At 46.1% G+C, this 18,498-nt stretch overlaps 1 protein-coding gene and 1 pseudogene across 4 annotated transcripts in view; both read right to left on the reverse strand.

The window, feature by feature from the left end:
* ADAM22 (ADAM metallopeptidase domain 22) overlaps nucleotides 1–18,498 on the reverse strand; it is a 730,321-nt gene that overhangs the window by 399,657 nt on the left and 312,166 nt on the right. For all 4 annotated transcript variants that reach the window (XM_029588789.1, XM_029588790.1, XM_029588788.1 and 1 more), the window contains exon 6: nucleotides 16,318–16,381. In XM_029588789.1, the coding sequence (XP_029444649.1) occupies nucleotides 16,318–16,381 (64 nt within the window). The remainder of the gene's footprint in view (nucleotides 1–16,317; nucleotides 16,382–18,498) is intronic.
* LOC115086338 lies at nucleotides 5,362–5,480 on the reverse strand (annotated as a pseudogene).

The following is an 18,498-nucleotide window of genomic DNA, read 5'->3' on the forward strand; positions in this document are numbered from 1 at the left end:
TTTTCACTCAATGCAAAATTAAACTCTGGAATTTGTTACCAGAGGATATGGTTAGTGTAGCTGGTTTTAAAAAAGGATTGGATAAGTTATTGGAGGAGAAGTCCATTACCTGCTATTAATTAAGTTGACTTAGAAAATAGCCACTGCTATTACTAGCAACAGTAGCATGGGATAGACTTAGTTTTTGAGTATTTGCCAGGTTCTTATGGCCTGGATTGGCCCCTGTTGGAAAAAGGATGCTGGGCTTGATGGACCCTTGGTCTGACCCAGTTTGGCATGTTCTTATGTTCTTATATTTGGGGGTTCAGTTGCATAGGGACCTATCTCACACACAGAGAATTTCCAATTGGTTTTTTGCAAAAACTGGCAATATTCTTAAGACCTGGATGGACTTTCTGGACAGATAAACATTTTTTGAAAGGAACTCTTTCCTGAAGAAAGTGGAATGAGTAAAGTTGGAGAGGCTTATTCGCCAGTTTTTGTGGCGGCATAAGAAGTCACGTGTTGCACTCACAATTTTGGCAAAGTCCTGGGATGGGGGGGAGGGGTATGGGTTTTCCAGACCTAAAAGTTTATAGTATAACATGTTTGCTTCATCATATCGGGGACTGGTTAATGGGTTTGAACATTTATACTCCCTTGGACATGGAGAGGGTTCTACTACACCCCTATGAATTGAGAAATATCCTTCATGCCAATCGATTACGATGGCCAACTCAAGCACAAAAGAGTGTGATAATTCTTCCTATAGTACAGGCTTGGAAATGGCTATGCACCAAATTAAACATAAGTAGTTTAATATCCCACTTTTTACCAGTGATCAGAAATAGAGATATTTTTCCGGGATTAAGATAGTCTCTTTCCGCTGAGTGGTAGTCTAAGGGTTTCAAACTATCTCTATCATGCTAGGACTGGGAAAAGGGTTGAAATTTATTGAGGAGATACTACAACAATTTTCCATCCCCCAACACCACTTTTTTGCTTACTACAGGCACTACATCCTGTCCATAGATAAGCGAGAATTGCAGAATGAAAAAAGGGAATTTCTGATGGAGCACTTTGACTGAGAGGATCCACTGAGAAGTAGCATTTCTTACCTATATAAAATTGACCAGAAAAAAGAAAGGCCCTTGGACTTTTCCAAACTCATTGAGGGATGGCAGAATGAACTGCGTATGAGTATGGCCCTCTCTAAATACAAACCGTGCTTCTCCAGAATTCGTTCTCTAACCACGAATGTCTCTTTGAGGGAAACCCAATACAAGTTTTTGAGGCGTTGTTTTTACTTATAAAAAAGAGCTTATGTATCAAATGTCGGCAGACAGCGAGCACTTTGGGACATCAGCTTTGGACATGTCCCGCTTTACAATCTTTTTTGGAAGGTGATTCAGGAGTACATCTTTCAGATTACTAAGGTGAGACTACATCTGGAGGCCCCATTCTTTCTTTTTAATGACTTTGGTGGTGGTGGTGGTGGTGGGGAGGGCGGGGCGGTTTTTCCAGATCCCTACACTAAATTGTGGGGTAGGAAGGTGTTGGTGTTAGCAAAGAAAGTTATCTTGCAGAACTGGTTGTCTCTGGAGGTGCCGAACTTGACACAGTGGAAAAACGAGCTACATCAGATGGGTCTTATGAAATATATAGAGATTATCGATGTGACAAGGAAGAAATGTGTCTTTTTGAATATTTGGGATTTTTATTTACAAAGTTTGTCACATAAAACGCGTAGCTCAATTTTGAATAATTTTTTTTAAATGTATTGGGCTGCAGAATGTGAAGATCAGACGGGCACTCTCCTTTTAGGATGCACAGTGCTGAAAATGAGGAGGGGAAAATTGGTGGGGTGGGGCTAGTCAGGATGTGCTTATTAGTTCATTCAATAATGTATGTTAAGTGGTGGTGTGCAGTAACCACGATTCACCATAAAAGTTCATTTTTCTATAGTATGTGAACTAAATTGTGAAAATCAATACAAATATTTAAACATAAAATTGTGAATTGTCTTATTTATAACATGTAACATGGAGAGGGTGTTGCTTTATGGTTTTGTTGCCTTGCTTTTCTGTATCTCTGCTTCTGCTGTCTTGCCTTACTTTCTGTAAATATGTGCTGAACTGAAAAGTTCCAGACAATAAAGGTCCCACTAGTTATTCTGAAAAGATTATCTCCTTATGATACCTGAGGAAGAGAAGGGGGCCTGACAGACAACCACACATTCAGGGGAATTATCTCTTTACAATCCTAGGAGGAGGAGCGACATTTGGAAAGTAAGTTATGGAATCAGGAGTCAAGGGGATAAATTCAGAAACAATGCCAGGAAGTATTTTTTCCATGAAGAGGGTGGTAGATGCCTGGAATGCCCTTCCAGAGGAGGTGGTGGAGACAAAAACAGTAAATAGATTCAAAGAAACAGTGGGATAAGCATAGAGGATTCCTGGCGACAGAGGATGGTAATGAAGTAGAGGGTAAGCTGCTTTGTGTTTCCAGGTATGCACAGCAATGGGCAGTGTGGATACCATCATTTACTATGATTCTATGTATACCAATCGGTAGGATATGTACACCAGTCCTATTTATCTCCCTTCCAACCTTCATCACTAGTGCCTCTTTTACCCTGACCCCCATACTACTACCCCCAAATTCCAATGCCAATCTACTTTCCTGTTAGTACCTGGAGCATGGACCCTTGTTTCTGAGGTAGAGTCTGTACTGCCGTCAAGGGGAGAATTCCTCGTCGGTCTCTACCGTCAGATGGCGAGGCCTGTTGTAGATGCACATCGGACTTCACCCTGGAAGCACGTGATCCCCCCAGGAGGAGCCCGTAGGGACACGGCCGCTGGGACTTAGGCGACTTCCAGAGGATAGAAGATGGTCTGGATGCAGGCGCCTCCTGCAGGTCGTGGGTTCCAGACGGCTGGCGCCTCCAGCAGGTCGTAAGTAGTCTCAGTAGAGAAGTTTAAAGAAAAATCCAGAAGTCGTCCAAGACTCGAAGTCCCAAGAGCAGCCCGCAGCCAGTCCAGGGGTTGGAAACCTGATCGTGGTCCAAAGCCAGTCCAAGGGTCGATATCCAGAGCGTGATCCAAAGCCGGTCCAAGGGTCGAAGTCCAAGCCAGTCCGGTGGTCGGGGTCCGAAAGAAGCAATCCAATGAGGAAGACAGAGCAGAAGCGGGACGAAGAACCAGGATACCAGGAACACAGGAACCAAGCAGACCTCAATACTAAGGCAAGGTCTGAGGAGCAGACCTTGCCTTTAAATACCATTTCTAGGAGGAAGTGCTGCAGGAGGGAGCCACGACACTTCCTGTCGTGGCCCCTTTAAATGTAGGCTTCAGCCGCGCGTGCGGCCCTAGAGCAGAGGAGAAGGGGGCGGAGCCACCGCCGGAGTCAGAAGCCCGCGGCCAGCCACACAGCGTCCCAGGCAGCGCGAGGAACATCGTCGGGGGGCTCCCTGCACCTGCGGGAGCCTTTGCAGCAACCCGACGCCCCGGGTAGGAGTTCGGTCCCGGCCGCGGACTGCCACGACTGGCGGCCATGACATTCCCACACACCTCTGGCACAAATTCCCCTCTCTCTCTCTTTCAAACATATACACACATACAGCAAGGTGATGTTCTCTCACCCTTCCCAAACTGATCCTCTTTAATCTTTCCCCAGCTGATCCCCTTTGTTACCATGCAAACTAAGCCCTCTAAATCTCCCCTCTCACATACCTCAACCATCACCAATCCCCTTTCTCACCTCCTCTGTTGCCTCTTTTGCACGCCTGTGCAGCTCCGAGGGCACCTGGCACTACCTCTGTGGCCCCAACCTCCTCACCACTACTGCTGACACACTTGATGTGTTCTGCCTCTGTTGGTACCAACGCAACTGCAACTGCACGATACACTTCTCCAGCAACGTGATCTCCCTCAGCATCACTCATTCTCCCTGTCGTTCATTAGTGGCACTCCTACCTCAGATGCAGCCCATCCTTGGGCAAATCACTTTAACCTCCATTGTGTCAGATTGTAAGCCTTCTTGGGAAGGGAGCTACATTCTATACCTGACTTGTATCTTGCCTTGTGTATGGCTTTGGAAAAGTGAGTAATTAAATCCAAATGACCAAGACCATACAATACCACAATCCTGCAGCCCAAAATGGCCCAAAGCTACAGCCTGGGTCTACAAGCACATGCATGTTCAAGATCCACAAAAACTGCTTCTCTATTATAAACCAGCCTCAATTTTTATCTGTCTAGGAAACACATGGGGCTGCAATAGCAGCAGTGGCCACAAGGTGCCAGTATTTTCTGGATAGACACCAACTGAGTCCTAAATAAAACATCTTCATATCATACAGTTAAGAGAAATCATTTTGAGAGATTAAAGGGCAGTTATAACAATATCTGAAAAACTTATCTTAAAAAGCATTTCAATTCATCATTGTTAAAGAAACTATTACATGACAGAGGTCCATATTCAAAAGCATTTAGCTAGATAAAAGTTATCTGACCAAATGAAGATTTGGGCACTTATCCGGCTAGATTCTAGCTGGCTAACTAATTAGCTGGCTAAAATTTAGCCAGATAAGTTAAAGGTTTTCCAGGGGCGTAACTGAGAGGAGTTGAGTAAGCTGGCTGAGTTACCTGGTTAACTGCGATATTCGGAGTTAACCGGATAACTTAACCAGCTAGATCTGGTCAGGCCAAAGAGCTGTCCTAAAATTAGCTGGTTAAAGTTAGCCTGCTAACTTTAAGATAGCTGGCTATATTGCACTATTGAATATACCTCCAAAGTTAACCTTGCTGTATGTGTGTATATGTTTGAAAGAGAGAGAGAGAGGGGAATTTGTGCCTGAGGTGTGTGGGAAAGTAGATTGGCAGTGGAATTTCCGGTTAATTTTGCTATCTGGACAGTGACAGACCATGGACCTCACAGTTTTTTTTCAATTTCTTCTCCTCCCTCATCCTCTCCCTCCACCTTCCCCAGTTTTTCATTGGATAAAAAAAGTCCTAGAAAAAAGTTCTAAATGTTTCTGAGTCTTCATATCTTAACCACCCTAGCCAGTGCTCTGCGCCTTCTCACAGAAGTTCTTTCAGAATAATAATCTCCCTGTTGCTTCATATTTTACATTCTGATACTAGGAAGTCATTCTGAAATTAATTACCTTACCAACATTGCCCAAGTCATTTAAGCCTCTCCTCCGTCTTGCAGAAACCATTTAGGTTACTTTCCTCTCCCTCCATGATTGCCTTATTCAAAATGGCAGCACTGTTTCAGGATTCTGCAGCAATAAATAAGTTCCACCCCCAAGAATCCTCTCCCACTGGAAGAGAACCAGGCTTCGAGACCTACACCTTGCCATGTAGTAGCAGAAACATTTGGGGCTTTATTGGCCTAAAGACAAGTAGGGCATATTACTCCAAGCACATAATTACAAATTTTTAAACTGATAAGAACAGATACTACACTTGATCTTAGCCAAAAGACCGAGAAGCAATATACAAATGTTTAAAAGAGCAAGCATAAATGGTAAAAATATTTGTTATTGTATCAGGGACATAAATTAAAATATATTTCAATGATATTAAATTACAATTTTTTAAAACTTAAGTTCAATTACTCACCTCTCTAAACAAGTGCTCAAGGTGCACTATGTTTCAAATACAGTAGGTAGGTCCCTGCCCCATAAAGGCTACAATCTAAATTGGTACTAGGCTACTCTAAGCACTAAGCCACTCTTCTACTCAATTAATCAATAGTTTTATAGACAAAACATGGATAATGAACAGGAAAGAACATTACACTGGAAAGACTCGAGATTGATTGCCTAATGCAAGGCTGACCCCACAGAAAATAGGTAATACTTTCTGAATTTGTAGGTTAGCCTATGCAGGGCCCATTTTAATCTAACCCGTAGCATATTAATTATAGTATATATGTTTCTAAAGCAAGCTCTTGGGCTTCTCACCATGCACAAGCACAAATATGGAGAAATTACTACATACCTGATAATTTCCTTTCCTTTAGTGAAGGGTAGGTCAATCTCAACGAGTGGGTTATGCACCTCTGCCAGCAAATGGAGACAGAGCAAAAGCTGAATTCACAGCTATATAGTCCTGCCCCGACATCAGCCCGCCAGTATTCTCTGGAAAAGCCAAACTGTGGAAAAACCTGATTAAATTCAAACATATTAGCAACAGGCAAACATTTTTGTTTCTCAACCAACAGGAACACTGAGCCCTTCCAAAAGAAGGAACATATCTAGCAAACTAAGGGCTAGAGAAGCCACTTACTGGTTATCAACGAAGAGCAAGAATCATAATCTGCATCACTCATCCTAAGAAGTCTTACCACAAAATCCAAATCCGGCAGCCGAGGATGGGTCTGGGATTGACCTACCCTTCACTAAAGGAAAGGAAATTATTAGGTAAATAGTAAATTCTCCTTCTTTAGCGTTCGGGTAGGTCACGCCCAATGAGCGGGATGTACAAAAGATAATCCCGAAAAGGGTGGGAGGCTGCCAGCAACCCAGTCAAAACTGCCCGAGCAAAAGCAGCATCCTCCCTAGCCCTAACATCAGAAGTGATAATGCTTGGAGAAGGTTTATAAAGATGACCATGTCAGCAAATTTCAGCAGGTGACAACAAACGAAGTTTCGCACACGATACCACCTGAGCCCTAATGGAATGTAGTCTAATTTGCTTCAGTAAGGCAACCTCAGCAGCCACATAGGCTGATGTAATGACCTCCTTGACCCAGCGGGCAATCACTGGTGCTCCCTGCTTACCTCCATTATGGAGCATAAACAGGTGATCAGACTTCAGAACAGTCTTAGTCACCTCCAAGTAGAACAGTAAATGATGCTTGACATCCAAGGAATGCAAACGGCGGTACTCACCTTCATCTCTGACACTTTCCAAGGCAAGCAGAGAAATGGACTGATTGAAATGGACTTTGGGCAAAAAGGAAGACACAGTCCGAAGCTGAACAGTACCCGGAGTCATACGGAAAAATTGCTCGAAGTAGGAAAGAGTTTGCAGATCAGAGACCCAATGAACCAAACAGATTGATTCCAGAAAAACTGTCTTCAAATTAAGCAGCCGCAAGGAAAAAGTATGCAGCGGTCAAAAAGTTGGACCTGCCAAGAACTCGGGGGCCAAGTTAACATCCCACAAAGGCACTGGAAGCCGCAATGAGGGATGAAGATGTTTAACTCCCCACAAGAAATGGGACACATCCAGATGGGAAGACAAAGGTCCTCCATTGACTCTTCCCCTGTAACAAGCAAGTGCCTCAACTTCAACCTTCAAGGTAGTAAGGGCCAAACCCTTAAGCAAACCGTCCTGCAAAAACTCCAAAATCAAATGTATATCCACCTTGAGTGCTTGAGTACCTTGCTCAAAATCCCAAACCTCAAAGACCCTCCAAACTCTAACGTAAGTGTTGCGCCCATCAGTCGCAGACAGCTGCACCCTCTGTTGCTTACCTTTCTTCTGCCTAACTACATTCATCTTGGGAAGATGGCTGCCTCCGCCTCTCTACGCCGACCCCTCCGGCGTCTCCAGTCCGGCATGGGCGATTATGTTCACCATCTTTCTCCCAGATTACCTAGGGCATGCGCGCATGCAGCCATGTCCTTTACGTGCGTCATGGCGGGAACCTCGGGGGCGTCCCCACTGCATGACATCACAAGCTCAGGACATTTAAATCCAATTCACAAATCTAGCTACGAGTTAGCAAGGAATCCTCCATGCTGATCTCTCCTCGCTACCAGACGTTCACGCTCTGAGTACGCTTATTCCAAGATGGGCCTTGCCTCGCTCCTCTTTACCCTCCGGGGTAACCTGCTACCAACTAGGATGCCTAAGGCACCCATTCCTCGGGGGCCTTGCCTTGCTCCTCTCTGCCCTCCAGGCTTTCTGCTACCAACAAGGACGCCTAAGGCACCCGCTCCTCGGGGGCTTTGCCTCGCTCCTCTCTACCCACCAGGGTATCTGCTACCAACAAGGACGCCTAGGTACCCGCTCCTCGGGGCTCTCTCCTACTACAACTACCAGCATCAGAGTAAATACTGCCACATCAGTTCTGTCTTTGCTGTGTCTCATCTCTCTCTCCATAGACTCCAGAGCACCCTGCACCGTGGGCCTGGTGAGACTGTGGAACTGCCATTCCACTCTGCTAATACAGATGAACAGTATCATCTGCTCTCCTCTCCTAGCTGAGATCCTTGGGTTACCATCTCACGTACTCTTGTTCGCGCACCAGGCGCGAACAAGAGTACGTGAGATTTTAATAGATACGCGCGTAGCCTGCCTCCGTTCCCTCCACCCCCCGCACCTTCCCTTCCTTCCCCTACCTAACCCACCCCCCCGGCCCTATCTAAACCCCCCCCTACCTTTGTTGGCAAAGTTAAGCCTGCTGGAAGCAGGCGTAACTTTGCGCGCGCTGGCCGGCTGCCCCGCTCCATGTTCCGGTCCTGGGGGCTGGTCCGGAGGCCACGGCCACGCCCCCGGAACGCCCCCGGGCCGAAACCATGCTCGCGGCGCCGCCCCTAAACGTCGCATCACGCGCAACACGCCCCCAAAATGCCGCGTCACTCCGGGCACGCCCCCGACACGCCCCCCGACACGCCCCTCCATGCAAGCCCCGGGACTTACGCGTGTCCCGGGGCTTGTGCATGCCACCGAGCCTATGCAAAATAGGCTCGGCGCGCGCAGGGGGGATTAGGGGTAGGTTTTCGGGGTGTACGCGCGTATCCCTTTGAAAATCTACCCGTAAAGATATATCTCTGTGTCCATCTCTGCCTAGAGCTAGCCTATCGCTGCAAGTCCCCACAGGGCCCCGCTCTGTGGAAGGAGTCATCTCTTACAGCAACCAAAGGCCCACGCTTCAATGTCCAAAACACAACAGTAAGCTAGAGACGTAGAAAATTTCCGGGCCTGAAGAAGGGTAAAAATTACAGAAGGCGAATAACCGCACTTCAACAGCCAAGCCCTTTCAATAGCCAAACTGTAAGACAGAACCAACCCGGATCCTCATGCAGAATGGACCCTGACATAACAGATCCATCCAAGAGAGTAGTCAGAAGAGACTGCCCACCAGAAGTCTCTGGAGATTGGTGTACCATGGCCTTCGAGCCCAATCCGGAGCCACAAAAAGGACAGTGTTGGTTTGATTTGCAATGTTCTGAACCAGCCTGCCTATCAAAGGCCAAGGCAGGAATGCATTCAGCACATTGCCATGTGGCCACTTCTGAACAAGAGCATCTTTACCCACCGCTTTTGGGTCCCATCTGCGACTGAAGAAGCGTGAAACTTTTGCGTTGTTGTTCGCCAACAGATCTTGATCCAGTAGGCCCTAGCAGTCCACTAGCAGCTGAAAGGCCTCGTCTGCCAGCTCCCATTCTCCTGGGTTCAAGCTTCTCCTGTTAAGAAAATTGGCTCTGTTATTGTCCGTCAATGTGAGAGGCGAATAGGCTTAGGAGATGCTGCTCTGCCCATATCATGAGCGAATCTATCTTCTCTGACACCTGTTGACTCTTGGTTCCACCCTGATGATTGATGTAACCCACATTGTTGCATTGTCAGACAATATTCAGACCATCCGAGCCTCTATCTTCTCGGAGAACTGCAGGCACGCCAATCGAAATGCTCGTGCCTTCGGTCTATTGATCTTCCACTGCCGTTCCACTGCATTCCAACACCCTTGCACCACCAACTGCTGACAGTGAGCTCCCCAGCGCCAGAGGCTCGCATCTTTTATGAGTACAAACCAATCTGGTGCCATCAGGGAAATTCTCTTCCTGAGATAGAAACATAGAAACATAGAAACATAGAAATGACGGCAGAAGAAGACCGAATGGCCCATCCAGTCTGCCCAGCAAGCCTCACACATTTTTTCTCTCATTCTTATCTGTTACTCTTAGCTCCTTGTTCTATTCCCCTTCCACCCCCACCATTAATGTAGAGAGCAGTGATGGAGCTGCATGCAAGTGAAATATCTAGCTTGATTAGTTAGGGGTAGTAGGGGCAGTAACCGCCGCGATAAGCAAGCTACACCCATGCTTATTTGTTTTACCTAGACTATGTTGTACAGCTCTTGTTGGTTTTTTTTTTTCTTCTCCCCTGCTGTAGAAGCAGAGAGCCATGCTGGATATGCATTGAAAGTGAAGTATCAGGCACATTTGGTTGGGGTAGTAACCGCCGTAACAAGCCAGCTACTCCTCGCTTTGTGATTGTGAATCCTTTTTTTTCTTCACCCCTGTCGTTGAAGCTATGCAGGATATGCGTGAAGCATCAGTTTTTTGTTTTTGTTTTTTTGTTTTGTTTTTTTTCCCCCTGCCGTTGAAGCAGAGAGCTATGCTGGAAATGCGTGATGTATCAGTCTTTCTCCCATGCCGATGCAGCAGAGAACCATGCTGGATATGCATGGAAAGTGAAGTATCAGGCACATTTGGTTTGGGGTAGTAACTGCCGTAACAAGCCAGCTACTCCCCGCGTTTTGAGTGCGAACCCTTTTTCTTCTCCTTTGCCGTTGTAGCAGAGAGCTCTGCTGGATGTGTGAAGTATCAGTTATTCTTCTCCCCTGTCATTGAAGCAGAGAGCTATGCTGTATATGCATTGAAAGTGAAGTATCAGGCATATTTGGTTTGGGGTAGTAACCGCCGTAACAAGCCAGCTACTCCCCTCTTTGTGAGTGCAAATCCTTTTTTCCATTACCTCTTGCTGTTGAAGCTTAGAGCGATGTAGGAGTCACAGTAAGCATGTGTATGTTTATTTAATAAGAGTATTGTGTCAATAGCCATCATTCTGGCGAGTCACCCACTCTTCATTGGTGGCCTCTTGACTTTATGGATCCGCAGTGTTTATCCCACGCCCCTTTGAAGTCTTTCACAGTTCTGGTCTTCACCACTTCCTCCGGAAGGGCATTCCAGGCATCCACAACCCTCTCCGTGAAGAAATACTTCCTGACATTGGTTCTGAATCTTCCTCCCTGGAGCCTCAAATCGTGACCCCTGGTTCTGCTGATTATTTTCCTATGGAAGAGGTTTGTCGTTGTTTTTGGATCATTAAAACCTTGGTCTGCATGTAACCACCAGTTCACCAGTTCAACAGTTCAACTGGGATTTCACCTCTAATGGAAGGAGCAGCCTCATCGCATAATTCTGCGACTGTAAACTCCACCAGGAGAACAAGGCGACTGAAGAGTGTGCCTATGTGCCCTCATCCAGGGAACCAATTCTAATGTGGCAGCCATCAACCCCAGGACCTGTAAATAAAACCACACGGTCGGACGAACAGATTTATGCAAGAATCAGACTCACAGCATCAACAAGAGGATCCAAAACTCTGGAAGAAACACTCTGCCCTGCCTTGTATCGAAGTGAACCCCAAGATACTCTAGGGTCTGAGACAGCTACAAATTGCTTTTGGTCAGATTCACCACCCAGCCAAATTCCTGTAGCAAGGAAACCACCCTGTGGGAAACACAAATACTCTCTTCCAATGTCTTGGCTCAAATCAACCAGTCATCTACATAGGTGTGAACTAGAATGCCCTTCTTGCAAAGAGCTGCCGCTAATACTACCATGACCTTGGAAAAGGTCCTGAGTGCTGTGGCTAGTCCCAAAGGCAAGGCCTGAAACTGGTAATGACGATCCAAGATGGCAAATCGGAGGAACTGTTGATGTTCCTACCGGATGGGAATATGCAGATAAGCCTCTGTCATATCCAAAGATGTGAGGTACTCCCCTGCTTCAACTGCTATTATGACAGAGTGCACCATTTCCATCCTGAAATGCAAGACTCGTAGATGTTGGTTGATGCCCTTGAGATCGAGTATGGGCAAAAAAGACCCTTCCTTCTTGGGAACAACAAAATACATGGAATATTGGCCCATATTTCGCAGCAATTGGGGAACAAGAATCACTCCTTTCAGAATCAACAGCCATTGTAATGTCACTTCCATCTCTACTCTCTTCTAAGGGGGAGTTGCTTGGGGAGATCATGAAAGGATCCAGAGGAATGTGAAGAAATTCTAGAGCATAGCTGTTCTGAACTACTTCAAGAACCCATTGATCTGAAGTCATCTTGGCTCCCCTGTGATAAAATGGGGATAGATAACCATCTATCTCCCACACCATAAGGTGAGCCCACAAACCTCCATTGGGAAAACTGAGGGGCTCTGCCTCTGGAGCCCGTATCCTTTTGAGGTCCTTGGGGTGAAAGGACTGTGGAAGGGATAAGGTCTCTGGAAAGTTCCTCCCCTATAAGGCTGAAAATGCTATTAGTCTTGATAGCGGCCACTCACCTGAGAAGTCTGGAAAACTGGCTTCTTATCCTCCGGCAAATGGAGGACCTGGGTCTCTTCCCATTTACTTGCCATTGTTTCCAATTCACTGCCAAACAAGAGCAATCCTTTGAAAGGCAGCTTAGTCAGATTAGACTTTGAAATAGTATCTGCAGACCAGTTGCGCAGCCACAGCTGTCGCCTGGCCACAATAACTGAAGCAGCTCATCTGGTGGATGTGCATACCAAGTCACTGCCCACATCAGCCAAGAATGCGACCCCTGGTTCTACCATAGGTCCTAAATTGGACCCAACGCCGCCACAATCTTGACAAATCCACAAGGTAGCATGAGCTACAAGGCACAACAAGAAGCAATTTGCAAGTTCATTGTAACTGCCTCAAAGGCTTTCTTCAGGATAGCCTCAGTCCTCCTATCCTGAGCATACTTCAGAGCCATACCTCCCTGTACTGGGATGGTGGTACATTTTGTGACAAAACACACACCAAAAAATCCATCTTAGGGAAACGCAACTGCTCTCTGGCCTGCGGATCCAAGGGGTATAAACCAACTAAGACGGGTCCTTCTTTAAAGGACGCTTCTGGCGCATTCCATTTCAGATCAATCAACTCCTGGATTGCATCCAAGAGGGGAAAGAAACAAGAAGTCTTGTGCAAGGTGACCAAAATAAGATCCTTCTTCTGTGTCCCCAAGGAGTCAGGCCTAGCCATTCCAAGGGTCTTCAGGGTCTGAGATATCAGACCCGGCAACTCATCTCTCTGAAAGAAATGTAGCAGAGTTCTTTATGGCTCCAAATCTGGGGGAATATCCCCTTTCTCACCAGGAAAGCCCCCACCGTGATCATCACTATCATCCTGATCCACCTGCGTTCGAGTTCAGTCAGACCACACTGCACTACTGCACTTGACTGTGGAGACAGGTGGAGGAGCACTTAGAATGCCTGGACCTACCTTAGTAGGAATTGCTGCTTCAGCAGACCAGCCCTGTAGAAATGTCTGTAATCCTGGGAAAAATTCCATCCAGGAAAAGGAGACCAGGTCCATTCCAGACACCATAGGCAAAAACTGATGTCCTGTGAGCCAGTGTCCCTGAGGACACAACCCACGGACATCAGGGGAGGAGACATGCCTGTAGTATCTCCTTCAGTCCCACTCCCCTCAGACCGAGGAGATGGACTAATGTTGGCAAAATCAGAAGGAGGCAAATCTCCCCGATCATCCAGGCAGTGCTGACACAGTCTTAAAGAAAACTCCGGCTGAATGTTGCAGGTAGGACAGATAGATAGGAGCTTAGGTTTCTTCGCCATGGGTGTCATGCTATAAGCGCTCAGCCGGAAGAAGGCTCATGCCTAGTACTGGCATCTAAACTGGACACACAAGAAGTGCATCCAGAAGGAAGACTGCCCAATTGCATGCATAAACAAAAATGGGTGAACACCCAGACACGAAAGCACGAGCTAACAGTCCACAGCAAAAAAGCACACAAAAGCACCCCACGGCCTACCACGCGCCAAAATGGGAGACGCCTGGAAGCAGGGCCTAGCTAAACTGCTGCTCAACCCGCTGTGCCTGAACTCTCTCCTCACCTCACAAAACTCCCCAGGGATGTATGTGGGACAGCTGAATGTCGAGGAAACAGACCTGGCTGAGATCAGGAACAGGTCCTGGCTGCAGTGGGAGAGAGCTAAAGCCTTCACTGTTGAGCCTCTCTCGGCCTGCAACTGCTAATTGGAATTTAGGTCCATGCCAGTCAAGGCTACCGGACTGAGGCACTCTACTGAGGGAGGGACCGCACAGTATCACCTCAGGAGGCAAGAAGTGCTACATAGACCTCCTTTTCAACTGTTTTCCTCTTCTTCTCCTTTTTATTTATTTATTTTTTTACTCACAAGGAATCCCCTGAAGGGAAATGCATGTCCACCATCCTCTGGAGACAGATAATACTGGCGGGCTGATATCGGGGTGGGACTATATAGCCGTGATGTCAGCTTTTGTTCCATCTCCATCTGCTGGCAGAGGTGATTAACCCACTTGTTGAGACTGACCTACCTGAATGCTAAGGAAACCAGAATACTTTATAGTGAGAGCTCCATACTCAAAGACAAGGCTGGCAAGCAACACATCTGTACAAAAATCTAGACTGCTGTGAATAGCACTTGGATGAGTGAAACTCCATGCTCTCCAAGGACTGAAAGCACTGCCTCTACAACATCCCTAGCTCCAGCCAACCCAGACAGCAGAAGACCTGATCCAGGTCCTCTGCATGCCAGTGCAGAGAACTATCACTGAGCCACTGAATCAGCCCATTAATTGTAATTTTAATAAATGTAAATATCCCTTCCCATTTTGCTTAGTCTTCCGTTCACCACAGACTTATTTACTTACAAAGCTCCTATAGAAAATTTAGATGTGCAAGATCCAAGTTATAATCTTCCCTCCAAGGTAGTGGCAGATTAATATAATCCTTATTCGAAGGGCCACATAACCCCTTTGTATGTAAATCATAAAGCTTAAAGTACCTGTTCTCTGATATGTATTTACAATTGGCCCTGGCTGGAGGTCAGCGGGTGATAGAGATGAAGGCTAGAAGAAAAATACTATTTTTCCACTTTATGCCTCTTAAAACCTCTCTTTCTCCTGTGCATTTCAAAAGGAAGACAAAGATATGTTTCAATAAGGCAACTTAAAATCTTGGCTTAAACATCTCCTTCAGAGTGTAGCGTGCTAACAATGGGCCCAGCAGCAGTCAGGGTTGGATTTAGGCATAGTAACATAGTCATGTGCCTAGGGTGCCAAATTCTGCAGGCTCCTCTGTTGCTCTTTGATTTCCAAAGGGGGCAAATCCTCACCCTGGTCGCTGTCTATGGGCGCCATCATCTTAAATCCAGCCCTGGTAGCAGTGCTGCTAGCTGCTGCATGGGGCTCAAGGTTTAACTGCAGGATTTGGCTCATTCGTAGCCCTTGGCAAGGGAGGAGTCTTAGCCATAGGGAGGGTCATTTTGAAAGGATAAAATAATGTGTTAGTAGTGGCCTCTTTGCAAAATTATGTGATCGATAGATGTGTAAAATTAACTTTAGGCACACGGGGAGAGGCGTTCCAGGGGATGGAGTCTGGGCGGGGCTGGGGCTTACACATATACGTTTTGATTTTAAAAAGCAAGTATGTTCATAAACTCTCTCAGCAAAACAATGCACACCAAATAGCAGGGGCAATTCTGTATTTTGTTGTTTTGCTGGGATTATTTTTCATGGGCATATGCAGCTGTTATAAAATTACCTCCAAAGTGTCAGCAGCACCTACCAACTCATAACAAAACATACTTGTACTAGATCCAAAGGGAAACCTGATTCATGTCTCTGAGCCAAGAATCTTCGCTGCAATGGTTGGGTTAGGCTGAACTGGGGGAGGGGGAGGGGGAGGAGAAATCCCTGCCAAGATGCATATGACTAGATAGGGTGAGTCCCAGTAGAACTAAAAGGCCAGTAATTAGCATAATATGATACAGCCATAAAAATGATGTTAAAATTCAATGCTTTTCTTTTTCTTTAGTCTTTTGGGCATTAAACACTAAAGGCATGAGTTCTTAAACTTTTTCTCTCCCCTCCCCCCCTGTGAACACAGAATGGGAGAAAAGAGTTAGTGAATCAGGCCCTAAAAGACTCATCACTCCTCCCCAGCAGGAGTCCAAGTGCACCTACAGAGCCACAGGCTCCCAATGCAGCTCCCCAATAAACTTCATGCGGGAGGGGAGAGTCACGGCACCCAGAAACATGTTCCAAATCTCAGACCAAATTGTTATTTTCAAAGTTATTTGTTTCATTTAATGAGGTTTAGTGGTACAACTAGGGTTATACACCTTGAAAGAGCACTTATATGTCTTTGTGGATCAGTTATGAGGCAGGTTGAACTGTTTCTTTAACACATCTCCTTCTGCCCTCTCCCAAGTTTCCATCTGAGAGACTTTCAAATATTTATAGATTTGTCAATGAGCCCTGTGTGGTGGCCACTGAGAGAGTATACTACTTACGTTTGAGCTATAATTCTCTTCTGCTTCAATAAAGTAAGTATGATTCCCATCACAGAACATCCCACTGAAAAAGGAAGAAACCACTGTTAGAGTTCTCAATTCACACAAATTTCTCTTTCTTGCATTTTATAAAAGAACTAGCGAAAACTACCTGGTATTGCTCAGGTTGTCTGGTGCCTAATTCCTTTAAATGTTAAAATCAAGCAAATGTGAAAAACATAAATATTGTTTCATTTCATTACCTGATTAACAAAAAGCGTATTAAACTTAGAGGACCTCTTCTTAAACTACATAGAAAGTCGTGTTGTCTTGTTGTAACATATATTTGACTTCTTTCGTTGGCCAACTCTAGTGAGCGCTACATACACCTGTCTGTGGGAGAAATACCCACTTCACTTAGTGGAGTAAAACATGGTTGGAAAAAATGGAAAAATACAGCTGTCCATGGGAGAAACAACCACTTTGCTTAGTGAAGTGAAAAGTGGTAGCAAAATAATGTTCGTACTTCTACAAGCCAACTCCAGCACTGTCCCCAATCTCTGCATATCCCCTTTCTTCCCTCATGCTGTATCTGTCCTCTTCTTTGCTGCCCCTTTGTCTCTGCTACCTGCCTCTGACAGCTTTTCTTCCCATCTCATGGGGCATCTTCCTTGGTGCCCCTTGGTCCCACAACTCTTAGACATCACATGCTTTGTGGATAATCCCAGGAGCTCCGTAGTGATTCATCAGTACAGGGACGGGGAAGGTGGCTACATAAGGTATTGCTAAGATTCCTACTTTGCCTAGGTGCAGGCTCGACACGACTGTGTGTACATACTGTGCATTTGCACAGGGTGGCACACTCGGAAGGGGAGGGAGGCAGCAGCCCTGCAGCAGCAGGAGAGGCTGTGGGGACGCCAGCGGAGTCTAACCTGCTGGTGGCCAAAGAAGGAGAGAGGCTGCAGGTCGCTGGCGCTCAATCCATCGACAGCTGAAAATGAGAGGCCTGTCGTACGTAAGCATGTATGCGCATGCACCTGCGCAGAACTTTCGTACCCCCCCCCCCTCTAAATCAGGAAAGTCAATAGGCTGCGATGAAACTCATCCCACTACGACCTGAAGAAAACAGGAGGCCATGTGTATATGTGTGTGAGCTTGTATGTGTGTGAGTAACTGAGAACCTGTGTGGATCTGAGAACCTATGTGTGTGTCTGTGTGTATATGTGTGTGTCTATTTGAGTATATGTATCACATATAAGCTCTTACAGGCACACACACACACATAATGTATCTGTGAGGGAGAGGGAGCCTGTGTATGTTAGAGAGAGGGACTGTGTGAGAGAAAGCAAAATTGCTTACCTTGTAATAGGTGTTATCCCAGGACAGCAGGATGTAGTCCTCACATATGGGTGACGTCATCCACGGAGCCCTTAAGCGGGAAAAACTTCTGGCAAGTTTCTAGAAGCTTTTAACTGGCTGCCTGAGGCTACTGAGCATGCCCGGCATGCCATGATATTCCCTGCCACAGGGGTCTCACTCCAGTCTTGTATGTAGCAATAAGCGTTAGCAAAAATATATAAATAAAGTCTGATGCCCAACTCCGCGGGGTGGCGGGTGGGTTCCGTGAGGACTACATCCTGCTGTCCTGGGATAACACCTATTACAAGGTAAGCAATTTTGCTTTATCCCAGGACAAGCAGGATGCTAGTCCTCACATATGGGTGATTAGCAAGCTAGAGGCTGAGTCGTTGTCCATGCAGGTAACCCGAATGCCTTGTTGAAAAAAAGAGTCAGCCGAAGATCACAGCAGATGGGATGTAGAAGGAGTTGGGATTAAACTGGAAACAAGTTCTTTAAGACAGATTGTCCATAGGCTGAATCTTGTCGTCCATCCTTGTCTAAACAGTAATGAGCTGCAAAGGTGTGAAGAGAACTCCATGTTGCTGCTTTACAAATGTCAATGATTGGCACTGAACGAAAATGTGCTACTGAGGTTGACATTGCTCTTACTGAATGTGCCTTTACTCGCCCTTGGAGAGGAAGGCCTGCTTTTTCATAGCAAAATTGAATGCAATCTGCTAACCAATTCGATAGAGTATGTTTACCCACTGCTTTACCTGGCTTATTTGGGTCATAAGAGACAAAAAGCTGATTGGATTTCCTGAGGGACGCAGTGCGATTTAAATAAAAAGATAATGCACG

The sequence above is a fragment of the Rhinatrema bivittatum genome, chromosome 2, assembly GCF_901001135.1.
Source record: "Rhinatrema bivittatum chromosome 2, aRhiBiv1.1, whole genome shotgun sequence".
Lineage (NCBI taxonomy): Eukaryota > Metazoa > Chordata > Amphibia > Gymnophiona > Rhinatrematidae > Rhinatrema > Rhinatrema bivittatum.